The sequence below is a fragment of the Cygnus olor genome, chromosome 1 (assembly GCF_009769625.2).
Source record: "Cygnus olor isolate bCygOlo1 chromosome 1, bCygOlo1.pri.v2, whole genome shotgun sequence".
NCBI lineage: Eukaryota > Metazoa > Chordata > Aves > Anseriformes > Anatidae > Cygnus > Cygnus olor.
Window position 1 is genome coordinate 195023885 of NC_049169.1, and position 17238 is coordinate 195041122.

Consider the following 17238-nt stretch of genomic DNA (forward strand, 5'->3'; position numbering starts at 1 on the left):
CGAATTTCCAGGGGAACAGCTGTCAGTGCGATTTTGCTCAGATCCCCGCGGGCCACGTCGTGTGTAAAAAGCGGCTGAAGGTGAGCATCTCTCCTCCGGGGGTTTTCCTTAGAGTACAAACCCTTTTTTTTGGGGGGGTGGGAAGGGTATTTTGGAGTGATCTCTTCAGAAGACCAAGCCCTGAAAGCCAAAGGACGCAGGCCGGGCAGCCCCCTCGGGGGGTCAGGGGTGTGAGGACAGCTGGGGGTCCGAGGGGAGCCGGGGGTCCGAGGGGAGCCGGGGATGTGAGGGGAGCCGGGGGTGGGCTGGCGGCGGCGCCGGGAGACTCCGCGGCCCCTGAGGGGAGGCGAGCGGCGCCCGCCGCCCTCCCACCTCCCGCCCCTGCCGCGCTCCAACTTTGCTGCCTCTCGCCTCCCAACCGGTTCCTTCCCTCCCTCCCTCCATCCCTCCCTCCATCCCTCCTTCCCTCCCTCCGTCCCTCCCTCCCGCCGGGGGCCCGCGACGCCGTGAGGCGGCAGCCGCGGTGTGGCGGGGCGGGAAGGGCGGCGCCGAGCGGGCTCTCCGCGCTGCTCCGGCGGCGCCCTGAGGGAGCCGGCTGCCCCGGGCGGGCTCGGCGACGACGACGACCCCGTCTCGCCGCGGGACGCTATGAGCCAGGCTCAGCCTTACGCCCCGAGGAAGGGCGGCTCGCCGGGGACCGGCGCCCGGCGGAACGACAGCCAGGACTACCTGCTGCTGGACGCGGAGCCGGGCGACGACAGCGCCCTGCCGCCCTACGCCTTCTACCCGCTGTGAGTGCCGGGGCGGGCTGCGGCGGGCGGGCCGGGGCCGCTTTCCTTCCTCTCCCCCTGCAGGGCAGCTTTTTTGCTTTTAAAAGGCGAAGAAACAGCCGCGGCGAGCGCCCCTCCGACCGGCCGCAGCCCGCCCCCGGTGCCCGCTCTGCTGGGAGAGGGACCCCAGCGCCCTCAGGAGGAGTAGGAGGAGGATGATGATGGCGATGAGGAAGGCTGCCGTTTGCTGCCGAGCCCGCGTCGCTCCTCGTTAAAATTAACGCTGTGTTTGGTGGGTTCAACGTAGTTACGGAAATAAAAACTCGCAGAGTGAGCGCACATCGCGGTCGTGTTCGTACAGCCGCGGTCCTTCCCTTGCTGCGTTCTGTCAGAGGCGCGTAGCCCGCTGTAATTTGATTTTCCAAGTTTTGCTGAGTAGCTGTTGTCATTTAAAGTAGGGTGGAAGGACATATGCCATGAAAACTAAATGAAACATAAACGACAAAAGTTCCGGGAGCCGCAGTTTTTAAAAACCAGGTCAGTTAATGCTCACTGTTTACACTTTCTCCCTGGTTCTGTACTGTCAGCATGAGTCCCATAATTATCACTTGTTAGAGCTTCTGAGGAGAAGCTGTCCCACAGAGGAGGAAAATGGGTATTAAGCAATGTGAGATGAGTCTGAAAATCCCAGGTGATTACTGGAAGCTCTGTACTTTCTTTTACACAAATTGGATTTACTGCTTAACGGATGAACTCCAGTTGTGTACCTCTTCTAGTTTTTTCAGTTTTATCTAGGAGGAACTTACCAGCCATTTGTCATCTACCTGGATGTAGAAAAGGAATAATTGCAAGGAAAATGGTAATACTCACAGTGTTTGATTATTTATACGCTCAGTTAAGAACAGAGTTTTCAGAAATCACAACTATATTGCTCTTCCTAAGTGTTTTTTGCTGTAGAGTACTTACTAGTTCAGTATGATCATGTAGCTATAGGAGCATATATTATTGTACACTGGACTTAAACCCCGTGTCAATATCTATGAATGTATCTCTCTAGTGAATGATTTCCTGAGAAAAATCTAATGATGAGTAGTGCAGGGACTGCTTCTGGCTAGGTGGACTTCAGCTCTGAACTGATATGCCAATTGTTGCATTTTTTTTGCTGTGGACTCATTCAGAATGGTTGTCCAGCTGCAAGAGGATATATCTTGCTTCAGTGATTTAAATACTATCTTAAAACAAGATCTTCAAGAGCTGTGGGATGCTAATGCTTTCCCTTCAGCAGTGTGTTAGCAGCTCTTGGTCCAGCACACAAGTATGGAGATCATTTCTCATCATCTCAGAATGGCTTTGAGGAAAGCCTGCATCCTAATTAGGTTGCTTTGTAGAGCTTGGGCAGCACTAAACACAGGATTTTATCTCAAGTTGTGTCACGTCAAGGTCTTAGATGGCTGATTCTGCTGTACAGAAGCCTCTCCCTGTGGATTTTTTTTCCTACAATCTTTGAGAACAGACAGAGGCTACTGATCTGAGTGGCGGATGTGAACCTGAGGACTGTGCCCATTCTCGGTTTTTATATAGTTGCTACTTAAAAAGGTGCTCTAGGGGACTTTGCTGTTGCTGTGCTTGTTTTTTAGATGCACATTAGGCATGGGAAAGTTCATTTGGGGCTTCTCATCTTCTTCTAAGGAGCCACTTTATGGGCACCTTGTAGACATTGCCTGCACAGAACCACTTACAAACTCTAACTAAGCTGGCAGGGATGAATGCAGTGAGCACAGGCTCCTCCAGGAAGAGGTGATGTCCTAAGTACAGGCTTTGAATTTTACTGCCTAAGGTCCACGTGCATCAAGTTTTACATACCTTTTGTGCTGTCTCTTGAGCTGGAAGCCAATAGTTTTACCAGTGGCCTTCATATGGCCAAGAACAAGATCAGAGTGCTGGTGTTTGGGATATATGATTTATAACCTTTGTAATCTGCATGTGCTAAGAGCACTTTTCTCTGCTTTCTTTTGAAATCTTCAAATGACCAGTATTTCATGATGTTACGGTGGAGAGTATTATGTGAATCTTACCTTGTATCCATAGAGTCATAAGGTCTCTGAAGATCATGAAGATAGTGTTGATGAAGGCCTGCATTACCCAGACAGTTAAATTATGTGAAATCAGTTGTTTGTGTGCTGTGAAATCTACTTGGGCTCAGTGTGCATGCCTTATCAAGTCTGTCCATATGTGTGCTATTGATGTTTATTCTTTAGCTTCTTCTCCAGCAATGTGGCAGCTTGGGGAGCTGGTCATGCTGTAAGGTGCCATATTCTTCCGTGAAAGCCCATGGAGGAATCATTGGTGGCCATTGGATTAGGAGTCTAAACTGAGGGGTCTGTGGGTCTGTCTATTGAGAAAGAGCTGTATGTCCCTTGAAACTGAATATTGTGTCTATGATTCAATGCAAACACAATAAAATAACCCTCCAGATTGCATCAGTGGGTGTTTAAAAAATATTTTTACTAAAACTACTTGTGTTTCACTTATAGTATTTCCCGATGCATCCAGTTGCTAAGGATATTTTTGTCAAACTAACTGGAAAATGATATGCATCATTTGCACAGGCAAAAATGCCCCAAGAACATCTTGTGTGATGGTGATTAATGCAGAACAGGGATGCAGAGTACAGCTGAGGTCCAAAAAATCTGCAGTGTACCTCCTTTTCAACATTGTGAGGGAGTAGCATGCTTAATGGTGGCTTGGTAAGACTGTCATTTGACATGCGGGCTGATACCAAGGAATAGTTTTCTTCGAGTGGTCATTTAGAGCTGACGTCACTGCCTGTGTTGTTTCTAGAACACGTTTTTCATGTGTCTCTTTGTGATTGCCTTGAAGTAGTGTAATGGCTGGATTCTAAAATATCTTTTCTAAGAGAACCATTTTTTGTATTTGCAGCTAAAGCTCTAATCCATCAGCCACTGCTACTTTAGTTCAGTAGTGTTACTTCTGAACCTTCATACACAGTCCCTTTGTAAGAGCAAATGATTGTCTATTTAATAAAACACTGAGGTTGCCTTTTTTTTTTTCTTTGAGATGATTTTTCAGATGATTCATTAATTGTAAAACAGTTCAGTTATATTAAAATCGGAATAATTGCCAAACCAACTGTCTTGAATTTGTGTCAATGAGTTCAACAGCACTGATTGTATTGTTCTCAGGTACGTTTAGGCTGAGACAGAAAAAATACTTTCATATATGTATGTCTATATATAATTAAATAATCATTTAATATTTAAATACTAAATTACCTGTAGACTGGACAAAAGTTTGAAATATTGTCCTGTCAGTGCTAACTGACTCTGTGAGTAGTAAGAGAGCTGACAGAATTACTTACATATTTGAGGCTTTATCCGAGTTTCAATACAACGTACTGAATGAGCAGGAATTCAGTACCACTCTTTCTGAAGAACAGCTTTACTGTCTCTGAGGTAGCTGCTACCTTCCTTGCACACAAGACAGCCTGGGCTCAGCAGCCATATCAGACAGGGTCACAGGCTTTTTTTGGTATGTGTATAAAACAATCTTACTTTTATTTGCAGTGTGGTACAAAACAAAATTCTAATGGGAACTTGTGCTGAAATATCTTGCTTTTCAGAACCTCTGTTAGGGGAAACACACTTCAGACAATTCGCAGAATTTGTTATTAAATGGTTTCCAAAAGATTCGGTTACTTTCTTAAGAATTTAATAACTGTGTTTTAGAAATGTTATGTAAGTAAACACTCTTTCTAGTAATCTTCTTCCATCTAGTTATCAAGTCTGTCCCCTAATGTACCAAAAAATTCCATTGCCACATATGTCAGAAGATTGCCTGCTGAAATACAAAAGCATGGATAAACTCTTCCTCTTTTGCAAATATTTCATTGGCATAGAGCCCCTAGTTTGTAGTTTAAAAGAAGATGGGAAGTGCATTTTAAGGTGTAACCCCGAACGTGAGCACTGATTTGCAGTGGAATTTGAAAGTGATAGTCCCTGTATAAACTTCCCTGCTGAAAACATGTTATTGGAGAATAGATTGCCAGCATATGGAGATAGTCAGAATGCACTAATTCAGTCAGACATCTGGTTATATTGCTTATTTATACTTTGAAATATTTTGCATTGTGAAAAAGAAATATATTTTCTTATACATGTCAGAAAGGACAATTATGCATTAAAATGTCAGTTGTAAAGTAAATGAGGCACACAAATTATCAGATGAAAATGGGAAAGAAAAAGGTTCTGATGTGCATAACTGCCTTGAGGCGCAGATTATTCCTTGGCTTCTGTGGCTGTTAGATCAAGTGTTTCTCAGCATTAGCAAACCCAATACATGCTTTAAGCCACTTTCTCTGTTAAATAATATACTTAATAATTTATTTCCTGTCTCTAATATAGCAGTTTCTGCTGTTGGCATAACATCATTTTTATCTGCATCCTCAACTATCTTGCTTGAAATGACCTGTAAAATTATCTTCCAGACTCTTCATTAGACGTAATCTCTTCAGGGAGTAATGTGCAACATGGCAGCTGTGCTTCAGATTGCTAGTCTCTGCTGAGATGCTGTATCCTCTGAAAATCTCTTGCAGTGGTTTTGTTGACAACAAAAAGGTGGAAGAATTAGTACGGGGAAAGGGAGGTTGTTTCCTTTTATAGTGTGGTGGATAGAACACTTCCCTGTGAATTGGGACTAATGGATCTAGTTCCTACTGGGCAGAGGAAAAAAATCATGCCTGAACTTCTCATATTCTGGGTGACTGAATTTAATCCTTAAAGTCTTGGGTAAAAAAAAACATCACCATTATGACCAAGTCCCTGGCAAAACAGCTTTTAGTTCCCTCTTTATTTTGTACAAGTATCTATAAGAGAATGCTTCACTTTGAACTAGAGATATGCTTGATGTTGAGTTCAGCTTTTTTTTTTTTTTTTTTTTTTGTCTGAGTGAAGAATAACAAATACTTCCTTTGAATCAGAAGGAAATGTGTTTATTTGATATTACAGTGTTCTAATGTTTCCTGTCTCATCAGAATTTTTGTTTCTCATCAGAAATAAAGAAAAAAGAAACCAGAATCATGCTTTTTGGGGTTAGGACATTCAGTAAAAGTTTATTTTAAAAACCAGCAGAGCAGACCAACAGTCTTTATTTCACTGTGGATAGCTGAGGTCTGTTGCTAGTGAGTACTGCTGTAGCTTAACCACACAAAGTGAATGAAGCTGGTCAGGGATAGGTGGTCTTAAAAAAATTTTGGTGGTCTTCAAAATGCTCCCTTCCAGTACATCCCCAGAGCAGACTCTATTCCACAGGTGAGGTTTCCTACTGGGTTGTTTTGTGCTTTGAAGCTGCTAGAAATACAGTAGGCTTATGCTGAAACTGGTACAAGACCAGTAAATTACCTCTCAAAGGTAAGCTGAGCTACAGACGTTCATTTTTTGCTGAAGACTTACATGATTTGTTGGTTTTAGTTGCTAGGCTCTTGTGTATTCACTGCATATGTTCACTAATGTAGCAGCGAACTTCCTTTGGTCAGCTGCATTACCTGAGCAATGTCCTGTGGTAAGACTGTATAATCCGTTTTGCTTGACCTGTAGCGATATTTCTGTAGCCTTATTCGTACACATTCTTAAGAAAAAGGGTAGATCTGCAGGTCACTCTGATGCAGTTACTGAAAAAAATAAGTTACCTCCCTGTGGGACCTAATTTTATAAAACTGGAAGCTTTCCATTTAAATCCAAGCCATTTGTTGGATTTACATGCTGAAGGTGGAGTAGCGATAAAGAAATGTGTGGGATATGTACAGCATACTTTTCATTGCAAATGTTAATAACAAGTGTGCTCTTTGTCAAACACCCTCCCAACAGCATTTGCCACTGCGGAAGCTGTGGGTTATAATAACTGGCTACTTGAAGAATTCCCACAAAATGTCAATATCCCCAAGTAACAATGAATTGGCATGATGGGTCTACCTCATCAGGCTATGTTTAGGCATTTGAACTCAGCAAACATGATTAAAAGAAAATTTTGGCAGTTAAACTATATTCATCAAATTCTGCTTGGTTTCTTACATCAAACTGTGCAAGGCAATGGCTTAGCAAAGGGCTACAATTTGAAAGTGCATAACAATAGTCTTATATGTACATGTGCACATGTGCACACGTACTTGTGAGTGTAGATGCGCACATGGAGTCTTCTCAACAGGAGGCTTAAAGGATTTGGCTTGATAAGCTGAATTTAAATGTAAATTTTGATAATTAAATGTGGACAGAAAGCTTAGCGATAATTAAATTACATACAGTTTTCTCTGGAATGGATTAATGTTTTAATCTTGCAGTGGAATGGTTGTTGTTTGTTTAGCAGTGACAATTTAAATGCATAATCAAATATATCATCTTCAGCAAAATAGATATGGAATATATATGGAATATAAAGGGAAGATGACTAATTAAAGTCTGGGTTTATTTTCTATACCTGTTTCTACACAACTTCACCTTTTCATACCATGAGAACAACTGACAGCACACATTTATTATCTCACCAACATAATATGTATAAATAGACATTTGTCAATAACCAAAAAATAGGAATAAGATATGGGAGATTGGGTACAAAAAACACAAGTAAGTGGAACAGTGTAGAGGAACTGCACATCAAGAATTGTTGTCTTGGGGGCGTTCTCCAGGTTATGTGGGAGGTGTAGATGGCTTGCTTTCTGCAGCAATTGAATGTTATTTGCTTTTGCTAAAAAACAAAAGCCAAAAAACTAATTTGAAAATGGCAGTGTAGTGGATGTGGATTTGGAGGGTCAAGACTTTGCTGTGGATGGTCTACTTTCTTTTAAAGTGGAATTGTATGGAATTGTAGTGATGAAGTAAAAATGACAAATAGTAATAATGATAGTAATTGTGAACCACTGAGAAGTAGATGTGATGCCCGCCTCGTCGCTCAAACATGCCTTCAGTCGTGTCCTTAGTCATACTGCTGTTAACATTAACACATCATTAATTAAAAACAAAACCAACCTGAACTTGCCCATTGCCAGCTCAGAAGAATGTGACTGGTGTTACTCGTTTTTGCCTTAGAAATGGAATAAGTACTGGTTTTGAAGTAGCATTTACCTTAGTGAAATGATTAAAGAAGTGAGGTTCTTTTTAATTATTTGATATGTGAAGTCTTCCCATGCAGGTAGAAGGAAGGATGATGAACCACAAGATGGTGGTGGATGCAAATTGGATTGAAAAACAAACAAGCAAAATGGAATACAGATCACAAGGTTTGGTGATGCGGTACCGACAATTTTAGAGAATATTCAGACTGGGAAATTTCTATGAAACTTGTCTGCTGCTTTGTTACCAAATTTTGAATGAAACAGTGCGTCTCTTAAAAATGGCATCACATACTCATTTGAGTTAAGTCCTTCTGTCATTGAAGGTAGTGGGAGTTTTGCTGGATAGCCCAGATTTTTAGCAGGTTCACATTACAATTTTACTTTAGTTGTAAGTGAGCAGCAGCAGCTCCTGCTGGCCACCTGCAGAAATACCTGCTCAAACAGATTTATGTCTTGCTTTGTTGTGGTTCGCTGACGTTTGTGCACACAGCAAGTGGTAATCTCTGGGCTGCATGGGACATCTCATATATTCCTTATCAGGCTTTGATTAATCACTACTAATAAAGGCAAACTTTCGCTTTTGAGCCTGCTGAGTTCTTAATTCCAAAAGAGAGGGCCCTTGATTTAGCCATGACCCGTAGGGACCTACCCGATGCAAGCAGGCAGCGTTTAACACAGAGCTGGACAATACTTGTCCTGAGAGCAAGGAGGTATTTAAAAGGCTGCTAGCAGCCACAGCCATCCTGGCTCCTCTGGAATTTTTTTTTCATTTTTAATCACGTCCTGATCAGCATAACTAGAAAATAGGTATGTGCCCAACAGACTGATAATGTGGGCTAAGGTGCTGGTCTGGTGCCTCCTGTCTTCTGTCAGCACTGATAATTCAGATGATTGCTGGGTTACTGATTTTTCTCTTGGCCCAGTCTGGATTTTGCCTTTTGTGTGTCTTGGCTGGATTTAGGAATTGTGACTGGCTGCTTAGAAGCCTTTCAGAAGGGCAGATTCCCTCATCTTTGAGGAATGATGTATGTTTTCTTTCTCATCTGTAAGATTTTGTCTTTGGTGTACGTATTTCACGTATTCTATACATGATTTTTCCCTCCTTTTTTAGAACAGGTAGCCATATCTGACTGCTCAACTTTGTTAGGCCTATGATGTGTACACGTCTTCGGCCTGCCAAGTGGTAATAACCCAATACTTGGCACTTCTTGTAAAGCCCTTTTAGTGCATTGCAAACAGGCACGTCGCGCAGAGTCCAGCTGTCAGCCTTCCAGACACCGGGCATTTGGCAGCCGAGAGCAGTTCTTAGCACAACAGTGTTTTAAATCACGGTCTGTGTCAATTAAACACCTCTACAGCACCCCACATATCGCAGCAGTAAGTAAAATGCTTCAAACTGAGGTGCAGTTTGTGGACGGATTCTTTGGCAACTAGCATCACAAGGCTCAGAAAGTCTGTACTGTTGAGACTCATTGCAGTGAATGTTGCAATTATCATTTCTCTGCTCATCTCAGGGTCCCTCCCAGCTTCCCCTTAGCCCCACGCATGTGCAGGAGCACATCCATGAGGTTGTGATGGGGCAGGTGCCTGATACATCTTATCACTTAGCATCCATCCCACATGTAACAGCACAAGCAATGCTGAGCTCTGACAAGGGCTGTGTTAAGTCACAAGCCCCGCCAGATAGGGACCTAGAGCCAGGAGAGATCCAGATGTTAGCTAAAACAGTAGTTTTTGCATTTTTTTTTTTTCCCTAACCATTTGCAGTAACACCTCGTTGTTCATATGTGCCAAGATTTACAGTCACATTCTGTGAGCTTCTAATCGTGTTTAGTGATTTACGTAGGATCAGAACCATTGTACTGATCTTTTCATTTTGATAATCCTTTCAGAAAATGCAGTGAACCTCTTTGAAAATTGCTCCTAACCAGCTGTTCTTCATGTTCAAAGCCTAAAAAACAATTTTCCCTTCCATTTTGCAATGCAATAATTGATTTTCTATATTAGTTTAGTTCCGCTCTGCTAATCTTTGTTTTTATGCATAATTTCCTTAAGCTAATTTAAAATTACCTTCAATCGGAAAGTGTTTTCTTAAATTTATTAATGAAATATCACAAGTGCCTTAATTTTCTCATCGATTATCTGCACTTGTGGGGCTGGTTGCATTATACATGAGTTGAAGATATATTTCTATTCTTTTTTGTCATGCTAGATTCATTAATTTATATTTAATTGCAATAAACCTAATACGATCCAAATATATGAAGTAGAAAAAGATTTTGAAATGATCATTTAAAGCTTGTGGAATTTTTATCATGTGCACATGAGGGAGAGTAATCTTGTTAGAAGTTGATATAAATATATAGTGTGTTAGTTGCACTTATTTAAAGGGAAATCCAGTGCTCTGAGAATTCCTGAGCCTCTCATAGCTCTGACATGAAGAATGGATATGCATGTTCATGGGTTTCTTGGCAGCAGTGGATCTCATGGATCTCCACTTCCTTGCTTTTGTTTTCCTCTTTGCACTTGGCTATGGGTTTGTCCTGGCAGGAGCACATAGGCTAGGACGGCTGCTAGGAGGGTTCAGGCTCAACGTAGGCATAACACGGACCAGGGAGGTGAAATTAAATCAGCTCCTGTGCAGCAGGATACTTGAGGATATTTGCAGTAAAACTTCTAAAATTTCCACTGAGACATTTAAGTCCTGCTCTGACTAAATTATCTGACAGATCAGATGCAAAGAGCAGGCAGCTGGATGGCAGCAATTACTCTTCCTCTGTAGCTCTTCTTTTCCTCTGCCTCTAAAAACAAGTTTCCCATTAATTTCTTAAGACAGTTTAGGAAGACTGCTGTTTTCTTAGTTTTCTCAAGTGAATCTTAGAATCTTACAATGCACTATTTCATTTTCATTTCTGTCTCTATGTGGAGAAATCCACATTAAAAATGCAATGAAAATTCATAAATTGGATCTAAGTGTGGTAACACTAGCAAAAGTTAGTTAAGATAACTCCACCTTTAGGCAGTGGGGATGGGATGAAATCTTCTAAGGCTACCAGGTATTTTGTATGGCCTGCCTTCAGTGTTCTCACTTCAGGATCTTAAAAACTAAAACCACACAGCATCAGAGCCACTGGGAAGTGTGGGCCACAGTCTATGCTGCTGTCCTGAGCCCCAGTGAGGCCAGCGAAGCTGTCAGAGTCTGTAACAACTTCTGGCTGTCCAGGAAAGATGAAGGAGTTATGGCAACAAGGCAGATACTGGAGAGGAAGAACAGCAAGTATCTTGAACTGGCATCTAAGCAACAAGCAAAACAAGCAAAAACTAGACTGGGAGAGGAATGTGAGTATCTAAAGAAAAGGTCTATAGTATTTAAAACATTTTGGAGAGCACTTCTAAGAAAAAAGTCAGCAATAACAGAATTTCCAGAAGGTTTGCAGAGTGAACACTCCTTGCTGTACAAAGCAGTACAAGTGAATGTTCTCCGCTTTTCTTCAGAAAAAAATTTTAGAGGGTTAGGTCAGAAAGCTATTTAATCAGCAGCATATGTTGTGGGCACATTGGTAGGTAAACAGCAACTGATGCGATTCTGAAATTTCAGCACTGCTTTGTATGATAAAGTAATAACGATCTTACTTAACAAGTTGATATATAAAATATATACTGGGATTTCTTTCCCCACAGGCGCTTCCAGCCTAAAATCAGCAACAGCGTTTGAAAACAATGCATGCGATGAAGGGAAATGTAAAAAGGAATCTAGGCAAACATTGCAGAGACAGCAAGGCTAATGGCTCTAGTCTTACAAAACTGCCTGAGGATCTTTAATGACCCAAGGTTTCTATGTTATTGATTTTACATCAAATCAGAAAAACAACAGAAATCTCTATAGCTGTCAGTGAGAGCATTTGATAACAACTTAGAGGGAAAGAATATCCCTTGTGGACTGACCAGCTTCAGCCTGTGCAGGATTTCTGACCTGTCTGCAGGAATCAATGAGGAAATCGCTGGTACAGGGTTAGCATCACTGCTGTGCATGTGTGCCTCTTCTGACTCTGCCTGTGCTTTGGTTCTTCCTACCAGCGCACAAAGTCTTGATCTATCCAGAGGGCCAGAAACGGCACAGAGGTGCATAGTGAAGAGGAGGGGAAATAGGAAGACTCACCAAGGGGAAATACAGTGCCCTTCCCATCTGGATTTCTTTTTCACTGAAACTTGAGGAGGGTGTGAGAGGGCTGCTGCATGTCCAGGTATCTCCCCAAAGGCAGCATGCACGCATATGTGAAGGTGCAGGACCTTGGGAGCACTCCTGGTACTAATAATGTGCGAGCAAATTCCAATAGCTTCTTGTTCCTGAGTTTTACCTCTCTTGGAAGCAGATTTAATGAGTCTTGAACTGTAAGGTAAGGTGCTAGGTATTGCGTATTGTGGATCAAGCATACAAGAATTGATTGAAATTTCACACCCATCCATGGTTTGTTTTCAAATTCTACATTTAGTGAAAATGTCAGCATCTCTGACATCTTCATTTGGTTTTGATTTAGACATGGGATTTGGGGTTGGAATGTGGAAATCCTTCTTGTGTCTCTTTCATCTCTGTGGTAGTCATCAAGCTTTCCCCTTAGTTTAAGATGCTGCCTGGGTGGTGGAGGTGGCAGCAGGTGCAGGAGAGGCTGAGGGCTTTGGCTGGAATGAAGCAACTAGTCTGACATCGTGTGGGCTCCTTCCATCCTCTATGGAGGAGACAGGCCCCTTCAGAGCATAGTTCATCAGATCTGTTCCAGGACTGGGTGAATCACACTGATGACTAAAATATGGTAGAATGATTGTTGATGAATGGCACATTTATATTCCACAATGTGCAGATGTATTGCTGCTGACTTCAGTGGGATTTGAATTCATATGCCTGTGTGGAAAATATTATCCTCAGTCTTTAATATTTGTGAATATGTCTTTTTGACTGTATGTTTTGCAAAGTATGTCAACGATGGTAATTTAAATATGGAGGAGAAGATGATGTATTTCTGGAACAGATTTCAAAAATGAGAAATATATGCAGTGAAAAACAGTATGTAATTCTTTGACTAAGACTAAATTCTGACCCATATGGATAGATGTTCTGACCTTTGAATACTGAACTATGCAACATTTAGATTGACTTTTTTGGGGGGGAGAGGAGAGAATTAAGAAGAGAAATATTTTGCATGTTAATTGTCTGCATTGCATTAGAGAACAGAGGTAGGAAGAAGAACAGATACTAATGGGTTTATCTTGTAACAGAAATATTTTTTTTTCTTTCTAATTTAAATTCAAACATGGGCCAAGCAATATCTTTCATTTTGATTAGAAAGTTAGCTTATAATATGCAGAAGTATTAAATCTAGTTATTTCAAAAAATAATTATAACAATCAATTCCATGAGTGTCACAAAAGATTTTGCAGAATTTCAGTTCCTCTCTTTCCCAATTTTCCTCTTCATTGACATCGATAAAGTAGAACTGGTAGTGGTGGTGTAACTTTGTCTCAATATAGAATTTCTTACAATTAAGGCTGTTTACCAACATTCTGTGATATCAGACCATGTTCTCCTCTCTGAGTTACATGCATGACTCACTGATATCACCTTTAATAAATTTAATGGTTTTGCAGTCTGCATGCAGCCTAGCACAGGCTGGATTTGAGAATGTACTTTGGTTGTAACCAAGATTTTGCTCTGCAGTTTTTAGAATGGTAAAGCATGAATAATGTTTACACAAAAAAACGGAACATTTTCTGTTCAAGAACAAATAGAAATCTGCTTTTTCAATATGTTGGTCACCCGTGTATTCATCCAAAATTCTTGTCGTCCATCCACAAACAATTTATATGGGAAGGTTTTTTTTCAAGTGACTAGCAACTGCCCTGGGAATTTAAGGAAGGATCCTGCCCACTGATGCTTGTAGGAGAGCATGCCATTTTCTCCTCAAGGCACCAGAGGTGAACGAAGAACAAAGACGAACAAAGCTAAGACAGCTTTGGAGAGTCTGGATTGCATGAGAGATGCAGCAGCAACGTATCTTTTTTGAGTGATAGGTAATTTCTGAATATATATAGCTTTATCTGGAACAGTCCTTTCGAATATATCAATATTATATTGTAAGGGGGAGAAAGTTGCCCCAGGTAGGAATTACTGGCCAGACATCCCCTGAACAGCAGCACAGTATGGCTGGCTGCATTTCATTGTAAGAAAAACAGTACAAGTTTTGAAGCATATCATTCTCAAGTTCACAGCCTCATTCAGCAGCACGCTGCTGCTTCTTGGTTTGGAAAGGGCATGGGGGTGGTTTTTCTTGGGGTGTTCAGTGGAGCGTCTATCTGCTGAGTTTGTACTGTGGGTGTTTTTTTTTTTTTTTTTTTTTTTTTTTTTTTTAAATTTATGACCTGTTAGCATGAGTGTAGAAGACTGTCATTTCATCCCATGGGAATCTGAAAATTAGAGATGTCACTAAAGTTCTGAATAGATTAGCATGATCCCATTTGGCACAATCTGGTAATCTTTTATAGCCTGGGCTGAAGAGTTATATTGAGATCGTTTTACCTCTTGCTCTGCTCAGTAAGCCCTGAGCTCAAGGCTGGGACACAAGATGGAAGAGAACAAGAAAGCATCTACTGCTGCTGTGTATACCAAAAATGATCAGTTCTGAGAATATAAGAGACAATGGACACTAGAGCACCAAATTATGACTGCTAGTTACCTTACAGAAAAGGCAGGGTGCTAGAAAGAATATAATTTGAAGGAATATTTCAAAGGAATGTAGAAAGTTAGGGGTATAGAAAATGAGAAGAGTAACTCTTATTAGCACCTGTCTCCAATAATCAATCAACATCTTCCTAAAAATTCATGGTAATTTTCAGAAAACAGCAAAGCCAGCTGAAGCTGCTGCATCTTCTTCACCCTGGAATGGAACTTCAGTTTGCCCAGGAACTGGACGTGGCAGAATGGGGAATAAGGACAGTGAAACTATTTTCATGATATTTCTCATGTGCAGCATCTAGATAAGCGATATGTTGACTAGGCTAGCTTCATATCCCAGAGATGATTTCTGCATGAGAGCAACTTGCTATTCCCTGCTCTTCTGCACTGACTGTTACGTATACTGACAGTGACTGGATGTATACCACTTACAAGAGGATCAAGGGGAGAAAAAACTTCCAAGTAAACAACAATTGCAAGTAGGGCAAACACTTTATTTATTTATTTGTTTGTTTGTTTGTTTGTTTGTTTCATTCTCGGATATCATCTTGTGGACTTTGCCAAAAAAAAAGGGAATATGGTTTTCCCATTTTGCCAAATCCTATGTAAAAGTGAAAGCTTAGTAAGTTTGGAATTTCTTTTCACATGATATGTCATTGTTTTTGTATCTGTTTTCATGCTAGAATGGTTAAACAATTAAAATCCCCCCATTTTTTTCCTGAGCAACCCTTAACAACTCTCTTCTCAGAAATGTTCACCATTTACTCTTTGATCAGATTGTTTCTATATGTCTGAAGTAAAAATGTTTAGTTTGGGTTTGTTGAAGCCACCTGCCATCATACACATGTCAAATCAATATTAATTGCTTTTGTTTTTCTTCCCCGTGGCTGATTGTATAGAGGACAGTTTCAGCTCTCCCACAGCACATGTGATGTGACTGCTGTGGCAGATGGCAGAATTCAGAGTGTATCTGTGCACTTGTGCATGGCGGAGGGCATTCTCTGGGGATACCAGCCCCTGTGAGACCGTGGTGACCAAGACCCCAGATCTGTCTCTCTTCATCAGGAAAATGTAGTGAAATGGTCTGTGGAACTGATGCAAAGTGATACACTTTTCATCAGTTACAAAGCAGCCCTCACAAGGCTTTCTTGTCCACGATATTAGGGTTTGGATCCGAATAACATCTCCCCTGCTCCCTTCTCCCCTTAATTTTAATGTATTTAGTTAAAATCTGAAAAGTGAATTTGGACAGTTTAGACAAGCAACAAAAATACCTACTGAAAGATTTTGCTTTTCAGAACCTTTATTTGCCACTGGATAACGAAAAGGCCACTTTATTTCTAACTTCTGATGGCTTAGCTTTTCTCCATCAAAAGAGTTTCCATCCACCCCAAAGAACCAATGTCTTAAGGGTCTTAACTCTACTACTGTTTGTGGGATTTCAGACTAAAAAAATGCCTTAAATTGTTATTCTGCTTTGATTCACCAAATTTTCTGGATGTTTGTGTTAAGTGATAAAGAATGATGTCTCTGCATAACTAAAAGTTTTAATTACATTATGATTCTTCTGTAGAGTATGTTGCAAAAAAAAACAAGAATAGAATTTCTCTTGACAACAAGAGGCAAGCAGGAAATAGGCTCAGTGGGTATTTGCCATTGCACATAATGTCGGTGTTCCAAAAGCTGTGTGTTAATGTGTCAGTGTGAATAAATGCCTCTTAGGAAGATTTCTCAATTCTTTGTTTCATCATAGCAAATTATTCATTGGTAAGCCACGTACTTGGGATGTCCAAGACTGAGTTGCAAGTCCTGTTTCAAGTCAGGCAGAACAGAAATCTCAGTCCAATGGGAACTGGTGTGAGTGGGCAGATGCTTCTTCAAATCTTACTGATCTCAGGAAGATATTCCGCAATTATGAAGTTAGCTATTGTCTCATTTTATGTCTTTGATATCTCAAATCGTGTTTCTGTTTTACATTGTGCCATCTATTGGAATCCTTATCACACCTCAGGTCTGAGAAAGGCAAGCGATCTTTTCATGCTGGAATTTGTTGCTTGACTTGCTACCAATTCTGTATTCACTGAGGTCAGGATGGCAAGTACTTTCTTTCCGCACAGCAGGGAACAATAAACATCGTCATTGTTTCTTTATTCTTACAAAGTAATTATTTTTTAATAACAGTAATTACAGTGATTAAAGTAAAACAAAACCATTACTTTTAAAAAAAAATATTTTTCCCTTTTAAGTAAGCACATATTGAAATGGAAAACATTTCCTCAGTAACACTTTATCCTGAAGTTATATTGCACTGTTTTTAAGTAGCATTCTCATTTTTTTTTAAATAAAATGCATGTTTCTTCAGCCTACTTTGTACCAGATAATGGGTAACATCTACAGAAATAACTCTGTTCCGTTCTTGTTTTCATGGAATTCAGTTTCATGCTTTTTATCTATTTTTATTTTTCTTGGGTAACACCAATCAGCTGTTCCTTCTGTTGGATATCACTGTGTTTTTTAAGCACTTGTAAGGTAAATTCTATCAGATGCCTTGCTTCTTATTTCATATAATTAACTATACATCACATTTGCATAGTAAAGATAAGACACATGTAATT

General features: G+C 40.7%; 1 protein-coding gene across 2 annotated transcripts in view; it reads left to right on the forward strand.

The window, feature by feature from the left end:
• The first annotated feature begins 454 nt into the window (after positions 1 to 454).
• Positions 455 to 17238, forward strand: part of TRPC6 (transient receptor potential cation channel subfamily C member 6) — a 97743-nt gene continuing 80959 nt past the window's right edge. For both annotated transcript variants that reach the window (XM_040544180.1, XM_040544181.1), the window contains exon 1: positions 455 to 791. In XM_040544180.1, the coding sequence (XP_040400114.1) occupies positions 649 to 791 (143 nt within the window). In that variant the 5' untranslated portion in view covers positions 455 to 648. The remainder of the gene's footprint in view (positions 792 to 17238) is intronic.